The sequence below is a fragment of the Equus przewalskii genome, chromosome 4 (assembly GCF_037783145.1).
Source record: "Equus przewalskii isolate Varuska chromosome 4, EquPr2, whole genome shotgun sequence".
Taxonomy (NCBI): Eukaryota; Metazoa; Chordata; class Mammalia; order Perissodactyla; family Equidae; genus Equus; species Equus przewalskii.
In genome coordinates, this window is record NC_091834.1 from 20,776,848 (window position 1) to 20,803,741 (window position 26,894).

The 26,894-nt window shown below is 42.7% G+C and overlaps 1 protein-coding gene across 16 annotated transcripts in view; it reads right to left on the reverse strand.

Moving 5' to 3' along the window:
• Positions 1–26,894, reverse strand: part of COBL (cordon-bleu WH2 repeat protein) — a 277,967-nt gene that overhangs the window by 23,388 nt on the left and 227,685 nt on the right. For 14 of the 16 annotated variants that reach the window (XM_070615616.1, XM_070615623.1, XM_070615628.1 and 11 more), the window contains 2 exons: positions 12,391–12,700; positions 932–1,029 (listed from right to left, as the gene is read on the reverse strand). In XM_070615616.1, coding sequence (XP_070471717.1) covers positions 932–1,029; positions 12,391–12,700 — 408 coding nt within the window. The remainder of the gene's footprint in view (positions 1–931; positions 1,030–12,390; positions 12,701–26,894) is intronic. The other 2 variants (XR_011539005.1, XR_011539006.1) reach the window with 1 other exon arrangement.

Below are 26,894 nucleotides of genomic sequence, written 5' to 3' on the forward strand. Positions count from 1 at the left end.
GAGCACCTCAGAGCCCGAGGACACAGTATGGCTGACTTAGATTGTTCAGCGCTGTCAGCCACGGCTCCTGAGGACAGAGAACTGAAAGGCAACTCAGACAAAACTAGTGATCAGCTCTGTAGTCTGTTTCTTTATCGTTTTGTTTTAAGGCACGGCCAATATCTAATTTCCAGTTTATTTTCACTGTTTGCCTTTCTTGGAAAGATTCCTTGCTTAATTTATTCAGATTATTTGCATCTGCTTTGGCCTTACAGTATTATTTCCCCAAATAAATCCCCAGAATAGCAGTGCCATGGGATGCTCTATTACACAAGGTTTCATCGTCAGTATCTTTCTTCAAGAGAAAGATGTCACATGTTAGCAAGCAAAGGGCTACAAGTCTCAGTAAAGAAACCTGTTTAGCTGTGTGTTGCCCAGTGTTTCCCTAACTCATCTGGTACTGGAGAACTTTTCTCTCCTTAATGTGTATACAATACTTTTGTTGTTGTTTTGGTGAGGAAGATTGTTGCTGAGCTAACATCTGGGCCAATTTTCCTCTCTTTTGTATGTGGGATGCTGCCGCAGCACAGCTTGATAAGCAGTGTGTAGGTCCGCACCCGGGATCTGAAACTGCGAACCCTGAGCCGCTGAAGCGGAGCTCAAGAACTTAACCTAGGATACGTTTTAATCTGCAAAATTAGTATTATTCAGAGCAGGTTTTAGCAGCTATTCAGACTTTTCCACAGTACAACTCGGCAGCCCCAGTGAAAGGCAGTCCACAGGAGCCGTGCACACCATACTCCCGCCCCTCTGATCTGGGCTTTCTTTAAACTGCAAGCCTTCTGCAGAGCTTTTCCTCATGTAGTTATACAAAGTGTGGTCAGAAAAAATAACTTCCAGAGTCTGCTGCCACACAGGGTAATGCTAAGGTAGCAGGGATGATGCTCCTTACCTTCCAGATCGTCATCAAGTTCTGTAAGCGTTTGCTGGAATTGTCTAGCAATAAATTGGTCTTCATCATCATTTGAGGTGGTAGCAGCCTTTTCAGTTCTAGGGCAGACCAAAGAGAAAAGAAAAACACTCATTTCTCTTATTATTAACTTAATTTACTCCCTTCTAGAAATACCTGTGGAAGGTACAACTCATATTCAAATTCATACTTACTGGACTACGGTCGTCCTGGGAGCTACTCAGATAGGGAAGGTGTGTGTGCGCATGTGTGTGTGGTGCATGTGTGTGGAGTGTGAGGTGTGTGTGGCCCCAAAAGGTTAGTAACACCCAAACCACACTCAGCTCCCCTTCATTCTGCAGTCTGAAGTCTAAGCTTTAATGAGCAGCATCATGCCACTGCATGAAGACAAGCTAACATGCAAACAGGATTTGCTTGCCTATTTGCTGTAATAAGGCATTCACCTGTACATGGCACCTGCCTCTGGATGGTAATAAGGAGTTAGGCCACCTGGATGCCAAGTTTGCAAATGCGCATGGCAGCCAGGGCTGGTCCCTCTCACCCCACTATCCCCCGCACAGCCAGATCATTCCTAAGCACTATGGGGAGTGCTTAGGAAGGGGAAGGTCTCCCTCAGGTCCCTGGAGGCTCTGGTGATGGAGGCTGCATGCTCCGATGTAGAGACATTGCTGGGCTCATGACTCCCATCGTGTTCACCCTAGTGGGGTGACATATGGTCCAATATGTCCCTTTTCCCTTTTTGGCCTAATTTGAACCCTAGGCAAATGATGGATGGAACAAGGGCTTGGAGGGCCAAAGTATGCCACCTGCAGAGCTGAGGTTCCTGGGTTCTTTTACAGGGAATGTAAAAATGATGATGATGACAACGATGACAGCAAAAACTCTAACTGCAGTGACAGTAACAACAGCTCCCACTCCTGGTGACTCCCCAAGGGCCTTCTCTGAGACCCAACAGGAGGCAGCGCCTAACAGCACAGGCCCCCGCCATCCCTCTGTGCCACATGCAGCCTACATGTGCCCGGCCCCAAACATAGCTCTTTTGCACGTATCATCTTATTATCATGCTCACAAGCAATTTATAAGGCAGGTAGTGTTGTGATCATCTTTTTACAGACCAGAAACTGTGTGTCAAGAGACTAACCTAGGTCACATAGGTTAGGTCACTAACCTAGGTCAGACCTCCCTAGGTCACATGGGCTCCTAAGCCTGGGGGAGGATTGGCCACATTTGGTGTCCAGAGGCACACTGTGGGCCCTGCCACCCAGACCTCCAGGAAGATGTCAATCTGCCTGCTCAGGAGAGCCGGATCTTGCCTTATTTGCGTCACTGTCACAATAGCATCCATGGAACAACTGCTGCCAAAACAATTTGAAAACGGTCTTCACAAGGGCTTCCATCTCTATTTTCTCACTGTGCAGAGAATAGAGACATGTGTATGGCAATTGTCTATCTTCAGTGAAAGCCGAAGGTCTTTTCCGCTGATTGTTAAAATTGAGGACCAATGTCCATCCTTGCTAATCAGGCCCAGATAATGATGCATGAAATATGCTTCACACAATCCTCACTTACGTAGCAAAGTTTGTATTCTGATAAATGAGTCTTTCTTACTTGGTGACTGTGTCCTTTTGGGAGCCAGGAAGTGGCTCCCAGATTAGTCTCAGCTAATGTCTTCTGACAAGCCAGACAAAGGGGGTTGGTTGGGGATGTGTGAGCATGTGGGCCAATTACTAGGGACCACGGAGGGACAGACTGCCTCTTCTGTTGCTTGTGCCTTGGACTTTAATTATTTGAATGCATTTTATCAAAGTTGTTTTTCTCTTTCATGGGATGTGATAGCTTAAATAAACTTAATTTAAATAATTAATAAAGTATATGGCAGAGAAAAAATGGACAGTGCTATATAAACTAGCATTTTAAATGGAAAACCAAGCACTTTTTAAATACTGGCTCTGAGTTTAGCACACTTAAAGCTGAGCAAAACAAAATCATATTTGCACTTTTACTTCAAAGCATTTGCCTTTACTTCAAAGTATGCAAAATCACATCGCCCTGTGGGAACAGAATGACATTAATAAAAATGAAAAGCTAGTAATATAAAAATTCCAATGATGATGTCATTTTATAAAGTTAAACTAGAGAAAAGAATCATTGTAAGCTGAGGAAAATGCACTGATTTTGAGACACTCACAGTTGTTACTGATTTTAACTGGAAATCAAAATGGAAAGGACATCAAGAAGCAAAAACATCATTTTAACTTTATAAGAAGTTTGGCTCATTAGACTCTCTTTTGATAACTTAAGGACACGATGTTATAGAAGGAAAAATATAAACACAACAATGTTCATCATATTCAGGGGAAGGTCCTCAAAACATCCCGCAAGAGGGAGTTCGCTAAAACCCTGTGCATTGATTCCAAAGGGCATTAAAGTCAGTCAACACGATGATCCTGAAGTCCACCTAGAAATACAGATCAATGCTCACACCAGCATGTTATGTGAAGAAATCAAGACATATAATTACATACAGGATAATCATGATGCTGTAAAAGTAATGTATGCCTATGAAAGGGTGGGAGATAAATCTGGATCATCACCACCAACCAGAGGATTTGTTGAAACGGATGAATTATGGTGAATATTTTATCTTTTTTTTTTTGTTTTTAGAATTATGCTCATTTTGGTAGAAAGCAGCTTGAGTGATAAAACAATTTTTTAAGTGGGCAACATTTAATAACTCTTTGGTCCTCTAGTGAATGGTGATTCTGTTTTTGCAAAGTAGTTTACATTTTTTTTTTTATAAGTTGTAGAGTACTCTTTTTTTTTTTTTTAAGATTTCATTTTTTCCTTTTTCTCCCCAAAGCCCCCCGGTACATAGTTGTGTATTCTTCGTTGTGGGTTCCTCTGGTTGTGGCATGTGGGACGCTGCCTCAGCGTGGTCTGATGAGCAGTGCCATGTCCGCGCCCAGGATTCGAACTAACGAAACACTGGGCCGCCTGCAGCGGAGCGCGCGAACTTAACCACTCGGCCACGGGGCCAGCCCCAAGTAGTTTACATTTTTGTTTACAATTTTACCTTGTGACTGAGCGTCTAAGGACCCCAGTGTGCAGTTATCAGCCTAACAACCATCAACAAGGTGGCTGCAGCAAGACCTGGATGTCAGCCCTTCGCCATCTTCCTCCCACCCAGGTTCACCTCAGAGCCTCTGGATAAAAAGCATCAGTAGCCAAGCCCCAGGGGCTCAGGGCTTCTGAGCTGGTTCCCCTGCCCCTCTCCAGTTCAGGTCCTCTTGCTGAAGTCTGGGGACCCTACACTTAGTCCTGTTCCCTCCTATCTGGTGCTATTTCCCTGCCCAGCCCTTCGTCCATCTGCCTCATGTACACCTCACAGTGTCCCATATGCTCAGTTCTAGGCTCTGCTGACACATCCCTATTCCACCTTTTGCCCGGCCTTGCTCCCTGACGCTCCAACATGGGCTTGGGTCCTTTGGGCCCTGCTGCCCAGGGGAGAGAATGGATGCATGACAGGAGCCACCAGACTTGGAGGGAGGGAGGGTCTTCCCAGGGCAGTCCAGTCCTTGGCTGGTGTTTCTCTGAGGCTGCTGAGTCCCCAGCATCTCTAGGGAGGGGAGAGGCAGGGCCTGCAGACCATTTTGCTTCTGCAGCTGGCTCTTCTCTTCAGACAATGCAGGGGAAGCATGCTCTGGGTCCTGGGTTTCTATTTGAATGAATTATCTGGCAAAAACCAAAGCTGGTGGCACTGTATCTCTTGTGCTTACAATACAAAATCTCAGGAGGGAGCGATTCAGTGATATTTGCTTTTCTTTCCTCATCAACTCCATCAACGTCTCCCCAAGGGTTACTAATGGGTTATAACTATTCCTCTCTCCCTGTAAAACCCAGTTTGAAGCACTTTGTCCCTGGGCTTGGAGGGCATCATTCTGTGGGCATAGCAGGAGAGCCCAGGGATGTGTCCCTGAAGAGTCAATAGTTGGCAAAAAGCATCAGCCTCTTTTTAGCTCAAAGTAAACGGGCACAGCTGTTTCTCTCCCGAGCATCATTCCCCAGCCCCCAACCTACACCCAGTCTTTAGATATGTTTCTTATTGACAGTTTGTTTTGGCTTAAGATCAAGAAAATAAAGAGCAAGCAAACATAGTGCAGACACTTTGATACCAGGCTGCACATGTTGAATAAACATTACCAGCAGCATTTTCTCACACGGAGTGTGACTCTGCAGACAACACGACAACGTTTAAGCCACTACTGCCTAAAATACGAGGGACAAAGGACAGCACTTGCGAGTTTCAAACCAGAGTCTGCCCAGGAAGTGGAAATGCCTCCCGGGTCTGCTCCCTGTGGGGTGGCCTGTGGGGGGCGGTGAGGGCAGCAGGGTGGGTATCGTCAGTGGGCGCCAGCCTGGTGGCCTCAGCACTCACTCACAAACCAGAACTAGGAGCAGCTGTGTCAAATCAGTGCCAGGAAAAAAGGTGCTTTTTGTTTTCATTTTACAGGAGACAGAAGAAAAGAGCATGGGCTGATTCCAATCCATTCTGGCAGATTAAGTCTTTTTTCTGTTTGATGCAGCCAGAAGAGTTTCTTTAAGTAATTTATCCAATGGCAGAATTATGGAAAAAATAGTTTGAGAGGAAAAAGACATCCCTTTCAGGTAGCAATTCGATTTGCCAATGACAACCAACCCAACCCATGTGATTTCAAAACAATTACTTGATAAACAAAAGGCAAGAAGCCTGGGAAAATATACAGTCGATGACAGACACACACGCTTAATTTCTCCATTCCCTTTACAAACGTTCCTGTATGGACAAAGCCCCAGAGTTCAGAACAACAGTGTCTAATAGAAATGTAATATGAGCCACATATATAATTTTAAATCTCCTTGTAGTCATGTTGAAAAAGTTAAAAGAAAAAAAGTAGGTAAGGGGCCGGCTCCATGGCTTAGCGGTTAAGTTCCTCTGCTCTACTTCGGTGGCCCAGAGGTTTCGCCAGTTCAGATCCTGGATGCGGGCTTAATACCACTCATCCAGCCACGCTGAGGTGGCGTCACAGATAGCACAACCAGAAGGACTGCAACTAAAATATATACATATGTACTGGGGGGCTTTAGGGAGAAGAAGAAGAAAAAGAGGGAAAAAAAAGATTGGCAACAGATCTTAGCTCAGGTGCCAATCTTTGAAAAAAAAAAGTAGGTAAGGTTAATTTAAATACCTTATTTAACTTTAATTAGTATACGTTAACACAATATTTAACCCAAATTATTTTCATCATTTCTACATAGAATTGATATAAAATTACTTTTTTATGACAAATTTGGAGCATATTTTATACTTACAGCACATCTTAATTTTGGGCAGCGACGTGGCAAGTGCTCAGTAGCAAAACGTGGTCAACGTTACTGTGATGAACAACCCAGTTCTCCAAGGCCGTTTTTTAAAAGCTCTTTTGTAAATGTAGTTACAAAGTTTCAGGGTTCTAGGTGTTAAATGCTTCTAAATGCTCTTGTGGTCACAAAGTTCATGTAGTTACAAAGTTTCAGCATTCTGGAAGGTCTAACATGTTTCTAAATGTTTCCACACTTACAAAGTTTCTACAGTTACAAAGTTCCAGGGTTCTGGAGGATACAAAATGTTTCTAAATGCTCTGAGAGGTCACAAAGTTCCCTTAGTTAGTTCCAGGGTTCTAGGGCTCCAGAGGTTGGTGTGATCTAGCGGAAAGCCAGGTCCTGAGTCCCTTTCCAGCCCCTCCACTAGCGACCTCTGCATTCTTAGTTCTGTAAAATGACTTGAAACCATAAGCCCTGCAGGTAACAGCACAGCTTCTCACTTCTACAGCCATCGTGTCCACCACTCTCCGACAAGTGAGGTTGAGAAGGAACTCAGGGATTGCCAGGCAGCTGGTGGGAGGAGAGCAGGCAATGTAGGGAGGTTCCCTTCACAGGGAGAAGCTACATTTCCTGTCTTTTGGGGCTCTGCACATGATTTCAGGGTGGTCCTACTGTTCAAAAACAGAGCCTGAAGCCCTCTTATCCAATCTCTCATTTACTCCTCACAGCATTCCTGCAGAACTGATGTTCCTAAAAGGGACCCCAGAACTGAGAGTTTCACAATATGTATACATATACAGATAGATAAGTTGCCTGATTACAGCAAGATTGTCTTCAGGATTCAAGGGTTTAGAAATAATGTTAGTTCTGCTGTAACTTTTCCCTAACTTCCCTAAATATATATAGAGTTTCTTTTCAAATAAAGATGTTATAGTTTAAAGAGGCAGATAACTAGAGCTAGATACAGGTTATGAGGATTCCCAACAAATCAAATTTCTATCCTTACTCGTAACAACAACAACAACAACAATAACACCAGCTATCATTTTTTGAAGGATGGCAATATGCTAGATACTATTCTAAGGAGGAAGTACTGCACATCTTGATTGTACTGACAAGATAATTGAAGAGAGGGGTCAAGTCACTGGCCCAAGGGCACATAGTCACCAGCAATGGGCAGATATGACCGCAGGCAGTCTGACCACGAACTTTTTACTCTTCACAGCAAGTTGTTCTTTACGTGTCAGGAATGATGGCCTGGGCCATATACAAAGGAAAGATGTGTGTGAGAAGAGATCTTTAAGCAAATGTAGTTATGAGTGACAAACCTCCCTCCCAGGGCATAGTTGTGTATGAGGTCACTCCTAGGTGTCCCCACGATGAGGGGGCAATCACTACATGCGCTTTTCTGTTGTTGGTGTGCTTTTGGGCTGAATTCTTCCTTAAGGAGCTTATTCACTGGCTGCACTAAGTCTAGAGGAAGACTCTGGGAATTTGACGTCCCACTCACGGGGGCAAGTTTGAGTTGAGAGCATGGACTTATTTTGCAATGAGAAATTAACATTGAATCCAATCAAATGACTTGATGGAAAAGATATCATTTTAAGATCACAGCACACAAAACACATTCCAATTATCATCAAGCATTCACACTTGCTCTTTTTAGAAGACTGGTATTTATGCTTGAGACTCTTCAATTCAAAAATCTTGGCTCCCAGAGGCTTGGCTGGAGCCCAGCCAATGCTGCCATTGATGAGGCAGGAGCTGCAGCAGCACGGAGCGGAACCTCTAAATCAACTGCCTGGAACAGAAGCCATGAACTTGGCCACTAGACTGAATAGTTTAAGAAGGATGCTTTCAGTTGAGGCCAACCTGCCCAGCTCTCCTTGGACAGGTGACAAGAACTCTGGAGGAAACAGTACTTGCCTCCAATTTGTCAAAGTGGGACCCCAGGCAATCCTAGCCAAAGAAGTCTAAACGACTTTGCTATCTATCTGCAGGGTGCAGAGAAGGAGAAACACCCAAGCAAACTAGAACTTAACTTGGTAGACCTTACAAACTTGGGTCTTCTCAGGTCACGAAGGGTCTGACACTGTTCCCAACAATGCTCAGTGAATACCTGAGTAACACAGGAGTGGCAATAGGACAGGGTACTCTGGCACAAAGTTGAAAACCATGAACACTCCTTCTTTTAGGGGAGACTGGTCCCACAGTGGAAAGTCTGCAAGCTGAGGGTGTCTGAGACTATCGGAGACGGCTTTACAACCTATCAGAATACACTCCCCACCTGGAGACCCAGCCTTGCCAGTCATGGCAACGGGTAGCTTCTGCTTTGCCCAAGCCTCTAAGGCCTGGCATTCAGAAGGTGGAGTGGTCTCACTGTCACAGCTGGGCCCTGGATCATCACCCTTTGCCACACAGGAAGAACACCCTTTCTGAGAATACAAATGGTCCCTTAGGATTAGCTGCAGAAACTAGGTGTCAGAATCATACAAGGCAGAGAAGATAGAAGTCATCTGTGCAGGTGGCCGAGGTCAAGGACACATCTCTGTGAACAGTGGTGGTTCTGCTCTCACACAGTTCTGTCAGCTTGATTCCGGGCTGCCAACCCCAGCCCAGGTTCTCATCACTGAACTTGACCACTGGCCAGTCTGGACACTTGAAATTGGCCTACTGCATGTGGCTCGCCCAAGTTTTACAGACTTGATCTCTGGCCCAGAACTAGTCAGACCCTGCAATCTGGCCCAACCCCATCCTGTCCCCTCTGGCCTTCACTGCCTTTTTCCTGTCCAGGCTGTCAATGCCTTATGCCATGGACAGGACCAGAGAGCACATCACTGGAAGGCACTGTATTCATAAAGAGAGGAATAGTCTTTCTATATCTGTGCAACTGAGGTGTATACTTGTGGATGCTTTAAGTGTGACAATGTGGAAGGGTGAGGACATTGAACAGCATTTCCTAAATAGTGTTCAATGGAACATGATTCTAAAGGACATTAAGAGGCAGTACAGAGGGGAAAATTTAAACAGGTTTCTTTGCTATAGAATTTGTAACTTTAATATTTCACTAAGAGGAGGATATAATGACTTCCCAAATTTATTTGTGAAGAGATGTTTGTCAAGAGATAAATCACAGGAAATATGTGAGTAACTGCAACGATATTCCAAAGTTGGAAACTCAGCAAGCAGAGGGAAGGCCAGGCGCCTTCAATCCTCAGTAGAGCACACATCTGGAAGCAGGCCACACCCGGCATGCAGATGTGTTTAGTTTGGCCCTGAATGTTTGAATTGGTTGCCAACGTTTAAAATTTGGAAGACCTCACATAAAAGTCTAGATTTCTGGCTTCACTTCAAAAAGTGGCCACACTGGTCTGTAATCCCTCAGGGCAACAGTTGGAAGGAAGGAGTGGAGCTGCACTTTAGAGAAAATTTGTGCTTTCTACCACTTTCATGGCCTCTGAGTTTGCAACTCCAGCTTTATACTAGACACTGGTCATAAGTAATCATGAACTGTATTGAAAACCATGCATTTGGACATAAATATGTGATGTGTCATGCTGCAGTCTCTGAGGATGTCTAATTTGTCAGTAGGGATAACTCCCGTAAAAAAAAAACAACCTATGTTCATTCCATGAAAAATCACAGGCGGAGAGTTGATCCCAAATCTGGGGCAAATAATGGATGAGCACAGAAGGCTGCTGAGCTCCTTCATCCGCAGTTGACTGCCCCGAGCTGACCAAAGCCCAGAGAAGGCAGGTGGCCTGCTGTGAAAATTCATGGTGCTCCCTTTCCTAAACTAACAGTAGTACTTTTGACAATGGATCCCACTTCGCAGGTATGCAATACAGACTGCGCCACGCACACTGGGCATTCAGAGGCTCACCACACCTCTGACAGGTAGGTGGGATTATCTGTGCATGCACAAGTGGAATACAAGGCTGGGCTAAGTCAGGTAGACTCTTGAAAGTCAAGCAACTCGTGAGCAGTGGTAGGATCCCACTGTGAGCCTGCCAGGTTGCCCCCTCCCCACCACGCTATGCCTCAGATTTAGGGGGCCCTCAGGGATGAGGGAAGAGAAACATGCCCTGCTCCCTGTTTGGATAAAACATCAGGTTCTGAAGACTCCATGATTACCCTGTCTGAGGCCACAGACAACATGACCTCTCAGGTTTGGATAGAAATCAGCAAGATTTTACATTAGGGGCCAACACCAGCAAAGCAAACTAGGACTCTTAGAGCAGCCTTCCTGGGCACACAGCGTTAACATGTCTGATTAGTTTCAGCTGTAGTGCTCTGTGCGCATGATCCACACACAAACTAACAGAACACACCTGGAGATTACTGTAGAAAGCTATTTTTCTTTATGTTAAGTAGACTAGGATAGAAATGCCATAATTTTTCTCTGCTCTCATAGATGCAAACAGCACAGGCCAAGCTCAGCTAAATGCATCTTGCATGGGGTGGAGGAGGAATGGACCAATTGCCACTTTCTAATTTCCTGTTTAATGAAATTTGAACTTGGCCTTGGAATTGTCCTTAAGATTGATGAGCTACACTTCAAAATTATTAGAGTATATAATAACACGGGGAAATGCTTGTGATAAACTATTAGGTAAAAACAAATCAAAATAAAAATACTATTGACACTACAATTACATAAATCAGATTTGTGTGTTCATATGGACAAAGTTAGGACACAAAGTGAAAAACAAAAGAATTCATTCATTTTGGTGATTGACTTATGAATTACTTTTTTATTATTCTACTTTATTCCTATTAATGTTTCTATTTCTATTAATGTCACGCATTGTGTGATGGTGCTTAAAATTATCTAAAAAGTGAAAAAAATTGATGGGCTCCAGAAAACTAAACTGCCTTTCTATATAAGAATGAAGAAAGGAATTATGACAGTGTGGTGCTGGTACAGAGATGGAGAAATGACCAGCACTATTGGAAAGAGAGTGGAAACAGACCAGTGTATATATGGAGCCCTAATGGAGGAGCACAGTGGAACTAGGAGTCAGCAGGAAAAAACAGATTCCTTCTTCACACCACACTTGAAAATAAACCCCAGGTAGACAAGAAGCCCAAATGAGAGAAGATAACACTAAACTTTTACAAGAAATTCAGATAATCTTGAGTCTCATAGGGTATAGGAAGGGTCTCTTAAATATACAGAGATCATATACATTTGGAAGAGAAAGGATAAATTCAACAATATTAAGATTAAAAAGCCATTTATATACAACAAAAGAAAGCAGAGTTAAATTCAAGCCACAGACTTACTCTCCATGTACCAATAACTGACCAAGGAGAAATTAATAATTTTTTTTAGAAGTAATATCCCAATTTTTTTTAAAAGGACAAAGTCTATGAAAAGGCAATTTGTAGAAGAGGAAAATCAAATTGTTAATACACATATGACAAGATGCTCATCCTCTGATGAGAGAATTATTAATTAAAGGCACAGGAAATGCTGTTTGACACCTATAGGAAGAGCAAAATTTAAGAAGTCTACTAATCCCAGAGACTGGTACAGACGTGGCTGACAGGCTGTCACAGACCACCGGGGGGCGTTATATCAGACAATCATCTTGGAGAGCAATTTGTCAGTATTCCATAAAGTTGTGGATGAGTTTTTCTGAAGGTCTGATAATTTCTCTTCTAGAAAACTCTATGTGTAGATAGAGACATCTGTATAACTTGCTCATTGTTTCCAGTGGTGAAAAGCCAGAACAACCTAAGTGTCTATTAATTAAAGAAATGCATAAATAAACAAACGAACGACACATGTATTATCACGGATAAATCTTAAAAACATGATGTTGAGTGAAAATGTATATTAAGAGCATGGTACCATCTATATAAAGGGTAAAAACAAGACAATATTATGTATTATTTATAAATACCTGCACATCTAGAAAGAGCATGAAGATGTGATTGTGGATAACAAACCACCACATCGGGGCCTGGAGAGTTCAGTGGAGGGCACCTTGCACATGGTAGACTCTTCATGAATATTTGTTGGGTCACCATGACAAAAGACTTCCCTCCATCAAGACTAGGATAGGATGTCCCTTCTCAGCTGTCCCATGACTCACCTTGGCTGCCAGTTCCCAGAGACGTTCCTCTCCCACGAGGGGTTCTTTTGGGGACCCAGTTCTGGGGTTCCAGCTAGGTCCTGGTCACTGCAGTCTTCCTGGTCTATGGTCCACTTATCTTTGAACTTTGTGCTGTCATGTTGGGAATCCAGAGAGATGATGTCTGAAGGGGAGCTCATCACTCCTGAGTCCTCAGTTGTGTCCTCTGACGCAAAACAGCTGCTGACAGAAACCGTCTCCTCGGCCTCTGACAGCACCGGCGGGACCCCGTCTGTGTCACAGGGGCTGTCAGGCCCCAGGGGCAGGCTCACTGGACAAAACATGGCAAGGACAGGTCAACCAACGCTTCAGTTTCTACACTGCCATACAAGAACAAAACTAATCTGCCTGACTCCTCTGAAACGTGGAATTCAGAGTGTAGGAGCAAAGGAGGACCCAAACACTACAGCTTCCACCAGAAACACTGTAACTTGGAGGGAGCTGATGCATATGTGTGATTGAGAGCCAAATTTTCCCTCAAAAATCAGCATATTATGAATCAGCCTTAGAATTTTTATCCTGTATGTGCCATTGGGCAAACACCTTTAAAAATTCAGACTAACCACATGGTGAATGCAGTTGTTTCTAGTCTGATCTTTGGTTTAATTGAAGAGGTTTTTAAATGAGTTCCTTTAAAAAATAGGGGTTTTAAAAATACAAGCAAACTTAGAAATAAATAATACTGTTTGGGAACTTCTGACAAATATTCCATAGGAACATTTGAAATTTGGCCTAAAATATTAATGACACTTTTCCTCAGCATTCAGCTCTCCCTTCATTTTTATATGTGAGACAGTATATCTTGGTTTAAATAAGAGATGATCTTGGGAGAGAATGTTCAAGAAAAATCAAGAAGAATCACAACAAAAGTGCCGTTGGTTGAGGTGACCCGGCCCCTGAGCACTAAGTGCAGCAGGAGAGACGCACAGAGTCGCAGCTCGCTGTCACAGCCTGAGTTCCATCGAACTTCCTGTCCACCGTGGGGATGCGGCAGCCAGCTGGCACTGCTATCAAGCTCTTCGGAGATACATTACGTCTAAGTGAGGTTATTATTTTTCTCTTACCAAACTTCTGGCTTTTCTAAGATCACTGAAAGCCTTGTGCAGGGAGACAAACCTCTTACTATTCTGGAGTTGGAAGGACAGGAGTTCACAACTCTGAACCAGCTTTATATCAGAGTTTTATTTTCAACTTCAAGACACCTCAGGACATATGATCTCAGCACTGTTCATGGTAGTCCAGCAGCTAAGGTCTGTGTTGTGTTGCAGTTTCAGTGCACTTTGTGTTAAAATCATTCCTTCAATAAATGAATAAATGCATTAAATGAATGAAGGCCAGAGACAAGCTGAGTGCGCTCTCCACATGATCTTGCACTGAGAGGCCAGTGACAGCACTATTGCACTCAACATCACTGTCATTTTAATGGGACAGCAGACTAGCAACGTAGAATTAACAAAACCAAAGGAGCACTAAGGAGAAAAGTCCCTCAGGTGTTGGTTTATTTGAGTTCCCAAGCAATAAAATCAACAAAATAACCAAAAATGTAAAAAAATAGACATTTCACAAGAGTTCCCGAGCAAAGAACAGAACACAAAGGAGAAATTGTTTTGAGAAGTGCAAATGCACAAGGCAATATATCTGAATGCAGTGAATGCTTATAACAATGACTGCTTTCTTCTAGCTTTCTTCCTGGCTTTTGTTGCAAGACTCTTAATTAGAGAGCAAATATGGGGAAGAAACAGTGCCTACGGATTAACACAACCAAGACCTTTTCTGCTAACGGTTTGCTGGTAAGCTGTCACACCATGGATGGCTGCCGGCCGCTCTGTCCACGGAGCCTGAGCGACAGCCCTCAGATGTTGGTCCAGGGACCAGACCCGACTGCCGACTCCACTCAGAGCTGCTCCACTGCACAGCCGTCAACAGCAGCCCAGACAGCTGTGCTAGACCCCTATGTCCTGCCTTCCCTTTTGTCACTGTCACTGAACAAGTAGGTCAATCAAACTAACACTTTTCCTTCTGCCTATGTGGTACATAAACAGCAGGACACAGACAAAAAGCATGCAGGTTTCAGTCTCAGAGACCTGGGTTCAAATTCTAGTGGAGCAGTTGGTTGACTGCCCAGGGCAGGTGTCTGGAGCCCTCTATCTCAGTTTCATCTGGGAGATGGGGTGACACACCACCGGCAGGACTGCAGTGAGGACTGAATGTGATGCCAGGCCACAGTGCAATGCCCCTGGCATGCCTCCACTGCTGGGTGGGCGCCAGGATGGAAGGGCCCCGTGACTAGACCTGGGGCACAGATTTCTAGTCTAAGAGTCTCAGCTCTCTGGTGACTCACAGGTCATGAGGGGACAGACACGTACACAAGGTCCAACGATGCCATATGTAATGCCAACTCCAGGTGTGTTTGCACAGGTAGAGTGGGGCTGGCTGGTCAGAGGAAGGTGTCAGGACACAGTAGGTACTAAATAAGTGCTCAGTCCAGCCCTGCTCCCCGTCTTACCACTCCAGCAGGTACTAAAAAGTGTGAAGTAAGCTATAGAGGTCTGCTTCCCAAAGTAGAACTCTCACCTGGCCCCAAGTGGAGACAGGAGGACCACCTGAGGCAAGGAGGTTTTCCTGGCTCACACATGCCCTGGGAACTCAGAATGCATCCATGGTGGAGGGGGGACTCCAAGCCCCCACCCCGTTTCTATCCAGGTTTAAGATCAAGAATGCATGTCTGGGCTTGCTTTATATCCCTCAGATATTTTGAGAACAAAAAAAAAAAAAAAAGAAAGAAAGTTGAGAGCCATGGCTCTAAATTAAGCCAACTGCAAACCCAAAGTCAACAAGATGTGAGAAGTCTATATTCGTGTGTACGTGTTAAACCACTTTGAAAATGTACAATGAAGAATGCTATCACAGAGCTCCCCTCTTGTCCAGGCAAGTCCTCCATTTCTCATGGATAACCTTCCCTAAGGCCCAGGTTACACTGTCCTTGAGCCCATCTGACAAGTGTTCAGTGAGGGCTCACCAAGCACTGGCACCAGGGCCGGGGAGCTGGTGCTGGGCAGGAGCAGGTAGGGGAGGCTCTGCTCTCAGGGAGCTCACCTGAGTGCAGTGAGGGCAGTCACACAGGAAGGGACAGGACAACTGCACCATCGCCCGAGGGAGAAGGAACATGAGTGCAACGTCATCTGCAGCAGGCGGTGGGTAGGCACCTCAGAGCACAGGACGAAGGAAGGAAGGAAGGATGGAGGGATGGATGCCTGCACCGAGCTCAGAATACATCGGGGGGGGGAGGGGGTGCTGCAAGCCAACAAGAGAGAGCAGCATGTGCAGGGACTCAAGACTTGTGTGCACAATCTCTGGAAACTCTTCTAGGGGAGGTATCAAAGGAGATAGGAATGAATGTTCCCGCGAGGCTCCCAACCTGGTCGGTGTTAGCTTTCATTTCTTCCTGCAGTGGGCTCTGTCAGTCTGAGAATCCTTTGCCTGGAATCACACCTTCCCATCTCACTCACCCTGCCTCCACCCCCAGTTATAATCTTGTCTCCTTTGGGTCAGTTCCTATTATAACCCCATGAGCTATAATATGTTTTGACAATTTCTGAATGAGATAATGGTGCAGGAAACTCTTTTTTTTTCTTTATCAATTGTAAACAGAAGACCAAAACATAAAAGGAAAACTTGGAGCTGCTTTAGCTGTTATGAGATTGGGGGCCCAGGTCCCGTCTGCTGGATCCTTCTGTGCTTCCCATCCTCACTATAGCCCCTGAAGGTTTCCACGAAGCCGGCGGTCCAGGGACGCCAGCCCAAAGTCCAGGGGAAGCAGGAGAAGGACTGAAGGAAGAGGTGAATCCCACAATCGGGTCCCAGTTCTGCTCTGAACTTCGAACAATTGTTTCCCCTTTCTGTAAAATAAGTTGGTCTGATAAGCTCTAAAATCCCTTCTAAATCTAGAATTCTTTCATTCTTTGAAATTCTAAGTCAAAATGTAGGATGTAAACATTCTTTTGACAATTGCCTGGTGACTAATTAGGAATCTTAAAAGGAATACGGCACTGACTATCTTTTCTGCTATTTTCTGTAGGCCCTAAAAGTGTGAGTCATTATTTTTGAATTAATTAATGCGCTGGCAATTTGCTCTTCTCTTAAGGCGTGAACAACCTTTTTGAACTAAAAAGTTATTGTAGGATTTTTGCAAATGTGAAAAAAAAACACTGAATTTGTCTTTAGCAGAAGACAACTATAAATTCATGATTAAATTCTCTTCCAAATGAATGTAGTCACAGAACCTAAGTGAGGAATACTAACCCTTCCCTTGTCCTCCACTTAAATTCTATAATCCCATGGTTCAAATGTCTTTATACCTAAATAACAGCTTTGGAAAATTTCTAGCTCAAGTGTAAAGAAGAAAATGCTAACTTAAGGCTTCTAATTCCTCAAGTTGAACACAATCATTTTCAGTTCCGTACTAGTTCCATTGAGTTTTTCTTTTACAAAGTCCCCTCACCTCCCCAAAATTTCAAATACTAAATATAAATCTTCCAAGTACTCTTGTAATGGATTCATTTTTTTTGTTACTTTATTAAATACAAATGAAAGATCTTGTATCCTATGATATTGCTTATTTGCTGGTCATGATGAAAGGAGATTTCTCAAGAGTCACTTTCACCACATTTATATAGCCCAAAGAAAATGTCTCAAAGAAAGACAAAATACTCCCTCATCCCACATTGATGCCTATGGGTTCCACACGCCATTCCCAGCCGACAAGCAATGCGTGTCCTTATCTCAATCCACCTTGATTTAATTCCCTATGTTCCAGGCACTGGGAAAAAGGGGGAAAATAAGGAGCTACTGGGAAAGTGCTCCTGAACTGGTGCTGCAAACTGACATGTGTGTCAATAACTTTTCATATACACCCCCAGAGAATTTTGGACAACCATGTATCCCCTTACATTTTTAATTGACAACCGGAGATTTTCAATTAGTTGTACCAGATGTAATTTCTACTGCGTTGTAAATATTAACATTTAAAAAATAAACCTGTTTCATCATTTTAAAATTGTAACCAAAGGAATCTGAATATGATGGTATTTGGATGCCCAGAACCCTCCATGTAAAAAAGAGTGAGCAAGTGCTCCTTTTGCAGGCGAGTTTGAGAGCTCATCTTGTCTTTCGTGAACTCATTTCCTTTCCACTGTCCCACAGAACCTCATCCTTACTGAGAGCACTTTACGCTTGAGAATTCTTTTATTGATCAAACTTCTTTGTATAAAATATGTATATAAATTAAAATTTAATTTTTATTTTCTCTCACCATTACATGGTAGTGTTAAATTCTTTTTTCTATACTGAATAGTTATCATTGTGATAATTAATAGGACACAGCCAATAAAAAATGCATAAATAATTTAGAAATTTTGACATTTGTTAAACAAAAGGTAAAATGTCATTGGAGATGCATCTCATTATGAGCTAGATGACATTTTGTTCAATTAATTCCTTAAAAATGACTGGATTACTTGTTGCTAAAAGGAGGCAGGTTTTGGCATAAATGCAGCTCATGTTTTTCATTCTTATCGATACTGGGAAGCCTTGTTCGCATAAGCAACTAGAGATGAAATAAGAGTTTTATTATAATGACATCACTCAGTTTTTGAAAGTTTTCCTCTGTTTTATATATCAATTGATCTGTCACAAATTTATGTTTAATGATCTATTAACTGACAACTCAATTAGATTATTTGTCAATTTGGTTGGAAATAAAACTTGGAAACCACATGATAGTCAAAAGGATTTGCTGCCAAATCATTAGACTTATTTACCTGCTTAACACTATACCAGGAATTCCATTTGTCTTTTTATCCCAGGCATCAGGAATAAGATCTGTCCACCTCAGGGAACTGCATCCTCATGAGATTCCTGCTGGTTGAGAGCTATGCCTGTCTTTTTTGAGGGAGGAGAAGGGCATTCCTGAGCATGGAGTTGGGGGGCACCTGCACTGATGCTGCCCACAGGTGAGTTTTCAGGCACCTCAGTTTTAGCAATGAATATCTATGGAGGCATAACATCTGGAAATGGATTCCCTTGGAAAGTCTTGGTGTTCTCCTAGGAGAATGCATGCCCCAGGTTAAACCCACCAACATACATGATACAGGTCAGTCAACTAAAGAGAAGGGGTGGGGAGCACACGGAGAATGCCACAGGAAGACAGAAGTGGGGTCATTCCTTCTAACCAGAGGACGAGGGAAAGTGGCCACTGAACGGGGTCTTGAAAGCAGCATGGCTTTGGCAGGTGGAGAAGAACTGTGGGATTAAGGAATGGGCAAAATGACAGAAACACGAGGCTGCAGGGGAAACGTCAGATGTTGTCAAGCGGTTGCACTCTATGGTGTCTCACGTGGTGTATGTGATCACGTCTGTGTGTGCGTGTATACACATGTGCAAATGATCAGGAGGAGGGGGTGGAGAAGTTGGGTTTAGGTTAGCCTTCCAGAAACCCTCTGTGACCAGCAGTATATGGATTCTGCCCTGACTGCTGGCCCCAATCTTGGCTACCTTCTTTCCCTCTAATCTATTCCTTAGGTAGCTTCCTCAGAGTTTATGTATTCACTCCTCTTCAAGATGACACCCTCTTTAGTCGGATGGGTACTACTTAATATTTTACATTAGTGTTCTTGTCCAAAGCCCCAAAGACCGGGACCCTTCAAAGATATTGCACGATGAAGATAACAGTACAGTCAGTTCACAATACAGAGCATTACTCTCTCTCTCTCTCTCTATATATATACACACATATAATTTTTTCAAGAAGACTTTGAAAGAGTTTATCAATCTAAAATACACCTAGATTCTCTTAAGAGCCAAGTAGTGTCTTCTTGATATCAATCAACCCATTTTTCTCCAAAGCCTGAACCATAACTCTAATCCCAGAATCCTAATATACCCATTAGAGACTCTGAGCAGAGGAAATTCCAATTTTTACCATTATAAAACAGGTCTGTGTTCCATTAACTATTCCTTTAAAGACATATATGGGAAACAGCTGCTGCTTTGTCTGTCCAGCACTCTCTCCCTCCTCATTTGTGCTAAAAGAATTCTTCCTTCCTGCAGCTAACCTAATTATCAACATCTGGGTAAGTCTAACTGCCCCAAACTGCCCCTGGCCACAGAGGATGGGCATAAGATGAACCCAAACCTGGCTAATCTGAACCATGAACACAATGATAGGTCCAAAGATGGGCACATGTCCTAAGCTGGACCAATCAAGGCCTGTCTCCTGACCTTCCTCCCAGAGCTGGTGGGAAGGTGGTCTCATCAGGCTGGAACCAATGGGGTCGGGGAGTCTTAGATAAATGGCAGTGATTTGGACTAGCCCAGGGAGAAAGCTTGCCCACGGGATAGAGAGGAACACAGCTCTAAGACAGTGCTTGGGCTCATGGACCCAGCCATGATCATAAGAATTCATCTCTTGGAATTCCTCGTTATGTGAGCCAAATCTGCCTCGCATTCACAAAAGAAACATTTTTCTTAACTAGTTCAAGACACGTTTCTGTCTCTTGGAACTAAAGAGTCTTGTCCAATAAATGTCTAAATTGCCCTGATATTTTCATAAATATATTTTAATAATATTCATAATTATATATGTCTATATTATGCATATTAAAATTCTATTTTAATATTAAACATATGTTAGACAATATTAAACAATAGACATGTTAATATGTTAATATTAAACATACGTTAGACAATAATAGACAATATTAAACACATGTTAAATATATATCATAATGTAAAATATATTTAATATATAATATATTAATATATTTATTAATATATCTAAAATATTTAACATAATATAGTTAATATAAATATAAAATATACAAATAATTATGAATATAATATATAAATTAATTATAATATATAACTATAGATGTAATATATAAATACAAATATATATATATTTTACATTATAGTGTTTCCATTATAGGAACTTTCATTTTAAAAAGACTGTTATTAAATGTGATGACTGCATGTTATAAATTTCCCCTTCCAAGATTTATTTTCCAATATTTGGATTACACATTTGAGTAATCATATTTTCAGAGCAGTCTAGTTCAGGATCTAGTTTACTCTCTAAGCTCTCTTGTGTCTGAAGGTTGTCTTCATTTAATCCTTGACTATGAATATAGCTAAACTGGTAAGATTGAGATCAAAATCCTGCTTCCTTGAGACTGTATTCTCAGCCCCACTGTGCTTAGCATCCTGCCTCACAGATCAAAACCCACGCACCAGCATGATTCTTTCCAACTTAGACAACCTCACCCTAGAAGCTAGTAAGATTTTCCTCTTTATCCGTGGATATTGAAAATTTCACCAAAAAAGTCTAAATGCATACATCTCTAAGAATGTGTAATTAATTTCCAGGAACTTTTAGACGTTCTTTTACTTATTTTTCAATAACAGCCTGCTCTTGTTTTATATATGTTGATAATCTATTAAAATTTTCTGAAGCAATGACCAAGACTATTTATTTTAAAGTTCTGTTCTGTTTCCTAAATTAACTCTACTTCCTTGGAGTTAGATTCTGATCAGTTTGTTGTCCCTCTTTCATGGATTAGTGAATCTTGACTGTTTTCCATGTTTAAATGAGGGGCCAGTAGTGGTAGGGAGTGGATTTCTTTTCTACACCTGAACATCACTGTTTCCTTAGGATAGAACAGAAAGCCTTATGGCAGATTGGGCTGCGCAGACTTTCTGGGGCAGAGAGGGAAGTCGCTTTCTGGAGAGGACGCCTTTCAGGTGGAGTGGCCAGTTTCTCTCATCAGCCACAATGCTGACTTTGGTTGATGGTCTTTTGACTCAGTTCAGCCATCTTGAAACTGAAGTTTCATTGTGTTTCATGTGCCTGTTTTAGCAAATAGCTAAATAGGATTTCTCCTCTATGCTGATGTCATGGCTTTAAGAGTAGACTAAAATATCAGACCATTGGTAATTACTATCAGATAGCACAGTTCAACACTGATATTTTAAAACCACATAATGGTAGGTGGGTTGTGACATTTTGTAATGTTCAAGTGGATAATATTTACCTACTTCTTACTTAATCCCATGCCCCCTGCAGTGTGGATATCATTATTCCTATTTGGCGAATTATAAAAGAAGCTCCAGCCAACAAATTATTTCATCAATCCCGGAGGGTAAGTGTTGCAGAAACATACTCTGCCAGGCCCATAAATGGGGCAAGTCCATTCAAAATCACACAAAATCACATGTTAGCCAAGAGTCACATTAAGGTTCTTTTAAGAAGAAAATGTTAAGTGAATCTTACTGAGAATACCTATATTTAAATTTTTCTAAACCAAAAGATTTCCTTCCATGTCCTATGGAACAAATCTTGGTTCCACTTGTCTAGGGATATATTCTAAACTAGTTCTGAGAAAAAAATTCAGTCCTTTCTGACATATGTATTTCTGGGGCCTCACTTCCGATACCAGTTGACGCTGGCAAGCAGAAAGCTGATGCTCCAGTTCTCATCATCAGAATAGAAACCCTGTCTCCAGGTTGTCTAGTACACTACAGCACATGAATTGTATTTAATCAACACCTCAGAAAAGCTGACGTTCAGGGACTTGCCAAGTTGCCAAGGGACTCAATCTCGAACCGACTACGATTCAGGTCTGGCATGAAGCAAGGGTGAGTCATCTGCCATTCGAGATAGGCAATCTAAGAAAAACATTGTCCGCTTCCTCTGCTGGTTTCTTCCAAGTTCTATCCCTGTATCATTAGAACTCTAGAGAACAAAATGCGTGGTCTCTTTTGCTTGGCTTTCCAGACTTCAGCCATCGCTACTGATCTCAAGTTGACATGAAAGTGACCAAATGAAGGACATTTTTGCATCTTATCTAGAACTGCTGGAGGAGATATTATCTAGCATAGTACTCAATGTCTTTTATAAAAGTATCCACTTTAATTCGTTCTAACATTTAGATCTTCCTTCTTTCCCCTTTCGATTGAGTGCCTGCCTGCTATGTGACTGAGTGTCTCCACTCCCTGCTATTTTGCCTTGGAGCCTGGGAAGGCCAGAATCACAGTCAGTCTTTATTACGACTTTTGCATGGATTCTCCCCTCCCCTCCCCTCCCCTCCTCTTTCCATCACATTCATCTCTAAGCTTTCTCGGTGTTTATTTTTAACTACTTAGGAAAATGAGGATTTTTAAAATAGAATTTTAATATACATAATATAGACATATATAATTATGTAGTATAAAATATACAATTTATTTTTATTTCAGATCATTTAAAATAAAAAGGATTGCATTTTCTAGATTTTCTAGATTTGAATAATACTCATATACACAAAAAGCTGCATTGACTCCCCTTTGAAGTTCACTGAGATTTAAATTACAAATAAAATAGGTCCTTTATGTACTGTATGAAAGAAAAGGATCTAGACCGTTCTCTCGCTTGTCCTGACACAGAAAACACATATTAAGCAAGTCTATGTGCCCCACCTCCATGTTAACTTCATGGACTACAGGGCTTGTGCACCATGAAAACCAGTGACATTTGGGTCCAGGGCATCATAGCCAATAACGAAGGCCTCCTCAGGCAGGCACACTGTGTGACTTAAATTCTTGATGAAATAATTAACATTTTATGTGGTCAATAATGGAAGAGAGCATTCTTTGACAAAATTTAAGAATCTAGATATGGAAGCCTAATCTCTTTAATGACACAGAACAGACAACATTACAGGTCACTTTCCATATCTCACAGAGACTGTCACATGGAGCGACGCTTGAGAAGGTGACGGGCTTGGGCTGGAATCCTGGTGTGCTCAGCACCCCCCCATGCGTGAGACGGGCCGTGTGACTGGTACTTCCCTCACCTCCCAGGGCATGGGAGTCGAGGTCTAGCACGGAGCCCCCACCCCAGAATGTTAGCTTCTCATCTTCCTGCCCCCTCAACCCCCCATCTCTTGATTGTATCAAAAAGTGAAGGTCAGTGGGTACAGACAAAATTGTCATTGCTCTTCTGCAATAAAACATTTTATTAGATGTTTTTAAGAAAAACTAAAAAAAAAGGAAACTTTGAATTCTTTTTTTCTTTTAACATAGATTACAAAGCTCTTTCTTGGTTACTCTGTCCTTTCATTTTCTTATTGATGGTTTCTGAAGTTTTACCATTTATAAAATCTACTAAACATATTAACATTTCCAGTTGATCAGTGTAAAAACACCTTTCTGTCTATCCTTTCTGACTTGGCGTTCAGGTCATCTTCATACGCCTGGAGACCTAAAGAGCTCCTGCACCATGCCTCTATCACATGGCTGGCTGGCTTCATCAGGAGACTAAAGTTTTCCAGTTGAATTGAGGCTACTATAACATTTTTTTCCTCTTCTGACCAACTGGCCTGTAGAGTGACTTTCTGAATCTGTTCTCCTGGCATCTCCCTGTGCTGCTGGCTGCATCTTTCTACTCCTCCTTTGCATTTAGGGGAGTCCCTTGAGGGTCACCAGGGTGCAGGCCGTGGATAACTGAGATGGGCCCCACTCTCCCAGGGCTCTGAGCTCTCCGTTGCTCTTCTAGTCCATGATTTCCTCCTCATTTTCAGGCCAAGAAGACTTCATTTACTTTCCTGTAAGCTCAGCTATGCATTTAAAATGATAGTCATTATATAATATCCAGAGTTTCAAGATGCTTTGTAGCAGAGGGGTTTCAGGAACTTTAATGCACAATATTGCTGGAAACGTAAGGAATTTTGACTTAGTTTTAACTTAGAATATCTATTTCCCTTCCACAGCCTTCCCTGTTTCAGCTATGGGAGAAGGTCACCCAGTTATCCAGGCTCAAAACCTTTCCTGCCTTTGTCAGAACTCGTCTTCTTGCAGAAGAACACTGCAAGAGTGTTCTTCTCTGTCCTAAATTGGCAGAATCCACTTTCTATCTCAGTTCTCTTCACATGCCTCCCATTTCATGGGAGGTCACCAAAGAATGCCCTCAACAAAGGTAAAAGTGACATTTTCCTCAAGACAGTATAGTGGAAATAATTACTTGTGGAAACCATATTATAATAGTTTCAGAAAGACAGAATGAGGATGTGTCCTACAAAAACAAAGCACATCCCAAATGGCTATAAAATATGCCCAGAACAAGAAGAAAAGAGCCACTGGGGAGGAGTGACAAAGAAGGGGAAGGAGAGGTGAGCGGGGCAGGTGCTTCTGGGCAGGAGGTACGTCATAAGCCGAGTGCAAGGAAAATGGGACCTGGAGAGGCTGGAGAACGTGGCTGCGAGGCAGCAATGAGACTCAAAAGTCACATGTGTCAAAAGGTTGTTAACGAGCTAGTGAGAGACACCTTGAAAAGTTACCTGGGGCAAAGAAGCCCTAGTCAATGACAGAATGAAAGCATGAGTCTCAGAGGGTTACTGTCTCACATTTCTGCATCCTCACCTCCCCCTGCACCCTCAGCCCCACCAGCTTTGCTGGCCAATTGGATTATTTTTGTCTTATTAATTATTTGTATAAATTGCCTGATGTTTGGGACAGACTGAATAGGACAGATTGTGAGGATGGCTTATTCAGGATGTTACCCGAGTCTGGACTAATGTGTAAAACATGTTTTTAATACATTCTAATAGGTGCTTGTTTCAAGGTAAGTTCCCTATAAATAATTTTATAAATCACAAAACATTAACATGCCATCAAAAGCGAGTAGGGAAAAGCTAAGTGACTAATAACTATGCTTACATACTGTGCTCTTCTGAGACACACACATACAGAAAAACCACTACCTAAAACCCACTCAAATACAGTATAGAGTGGTTAGCATAAAAATAATGAAAGGGAACATCATGACTTTTCCTGAGAACCCTCCTCACCACAGTCCAGCCTGCCTTGGAAATGTGCAACTGCTTGTAACAATGACAAGATCAGCAACAGAGCCCATCATTTCAGGAAACTTGCACAGAATTGTTCCCAGCCTTGTCCAAAGTCAACAGACTATACTGCCAGTAAATTAAACGTTTCACGCACAAACCACCTGTCTAACTCACAATTATGGTGGCCCAAAATAACTTGGCTTTATTGGCCAGAAAACACTCACCTCAGCAAAACCCACCAGGACCCAAAATAACCTCACAGGGGATGCCGAGGCTCCAGCCTCAGCTTTCAGCATCTGCCTCAAGGATTCAACATGGGATGCCGCCTGTTTGGAAGTAATGAACCTTCGTAGCTCCAATCCTCCATTTCTTCCATCCCACTTAAGTTTAGAGACACCCACACTACGACTGCACTTTGCCAGCATTCTTCTTTTGGGATTCTTTTGGGTTTTAAGACAAAGTTTGTTTTCTTTTTCTCTAGTATAGAAAGTCAGGAAAACCCAAACAACTGGCAAGAAAATAGGCGCTCATCCCCAAGATACCCACGGTTTACATTTGGTTGCTTTGTCTTCTAGTCTGTGTTTTTAGAAGCTTTTAGGATAAATGTATATCAAAATGCCTTAAATATGTGAATAAAATCAGATACATCAGCCCACTATAATGTTTATGCACTCACTTTATATTCAACTGGTCCAATACACGATTTTTCTCCTACATCTTTTTTATCAGTTTAAACAGTTATTTATGGTGCTGAGTCAACAGGGGCCTTAAGTGAATCAGTCGCTGGACCTTTTGACCTCATCTGTAAATGAGGGTGAGAGTCACAATCCTCACTAAGGAGCCGCCACGCACACCACCTGCTGTAATATGGGTGAAGACTGAAGACACGCCTGGAAGGGACTAAAGGCCCCATAAGTGTCGCTGTTATGATGTTTGTTGTTATTTTGGGCTGTCATCAGTTGACAGGCAGAAATAACCATTAGCAGGCATGGTCTCCCCCCAAACTGGCAAATTTAAGAAGAAACTCGATGAAATGAGGGTTTCAGAAACTGCAGTCTGAAGACTTTGAACTTCCCTAAGGAAGGCCACTCTCTTAGCCCCAGGCCCAGGAGTACAGAGAAGGGGAGAGGGGAGGTCCCTGCAAAGGGTGAGTTCCCAGGAGAAAAGCCCAGGGAGCATGGGAAGTGGAAGTTATCTGCTGATCAAAAAAGCCAGGGGTGGGGGCGAGGGGACTGGAGGGGAGTGCGGGTGGGGCTGTCATTGATCAAGTCAAACTGTTCACAGGTGCCCCAGCTTCAGACTAAGTGGCCACTGGCTGATGGGGCCTCCATTTGGAATCTCTGCTCTGAGCCATGGACCGTGACCATGGAGAGAGTCTACCACTGGTGTCTCAGTTCCTAAGTGGAGGGCAGGACACTGGCTCTGCCAGGTGACAGGTGAAGGCGTTTGGAGGCAAACATACTCGGAACTGCTGCTGACCGTGAACCTTCACAGACACCCATTTGGGAAGGCCTGACGAATTCTGCAGCAAAGAGCCTTGGGACAGCTTGTATGCTGCATCTACTCACTGGAGCTGGGATGCTGCCG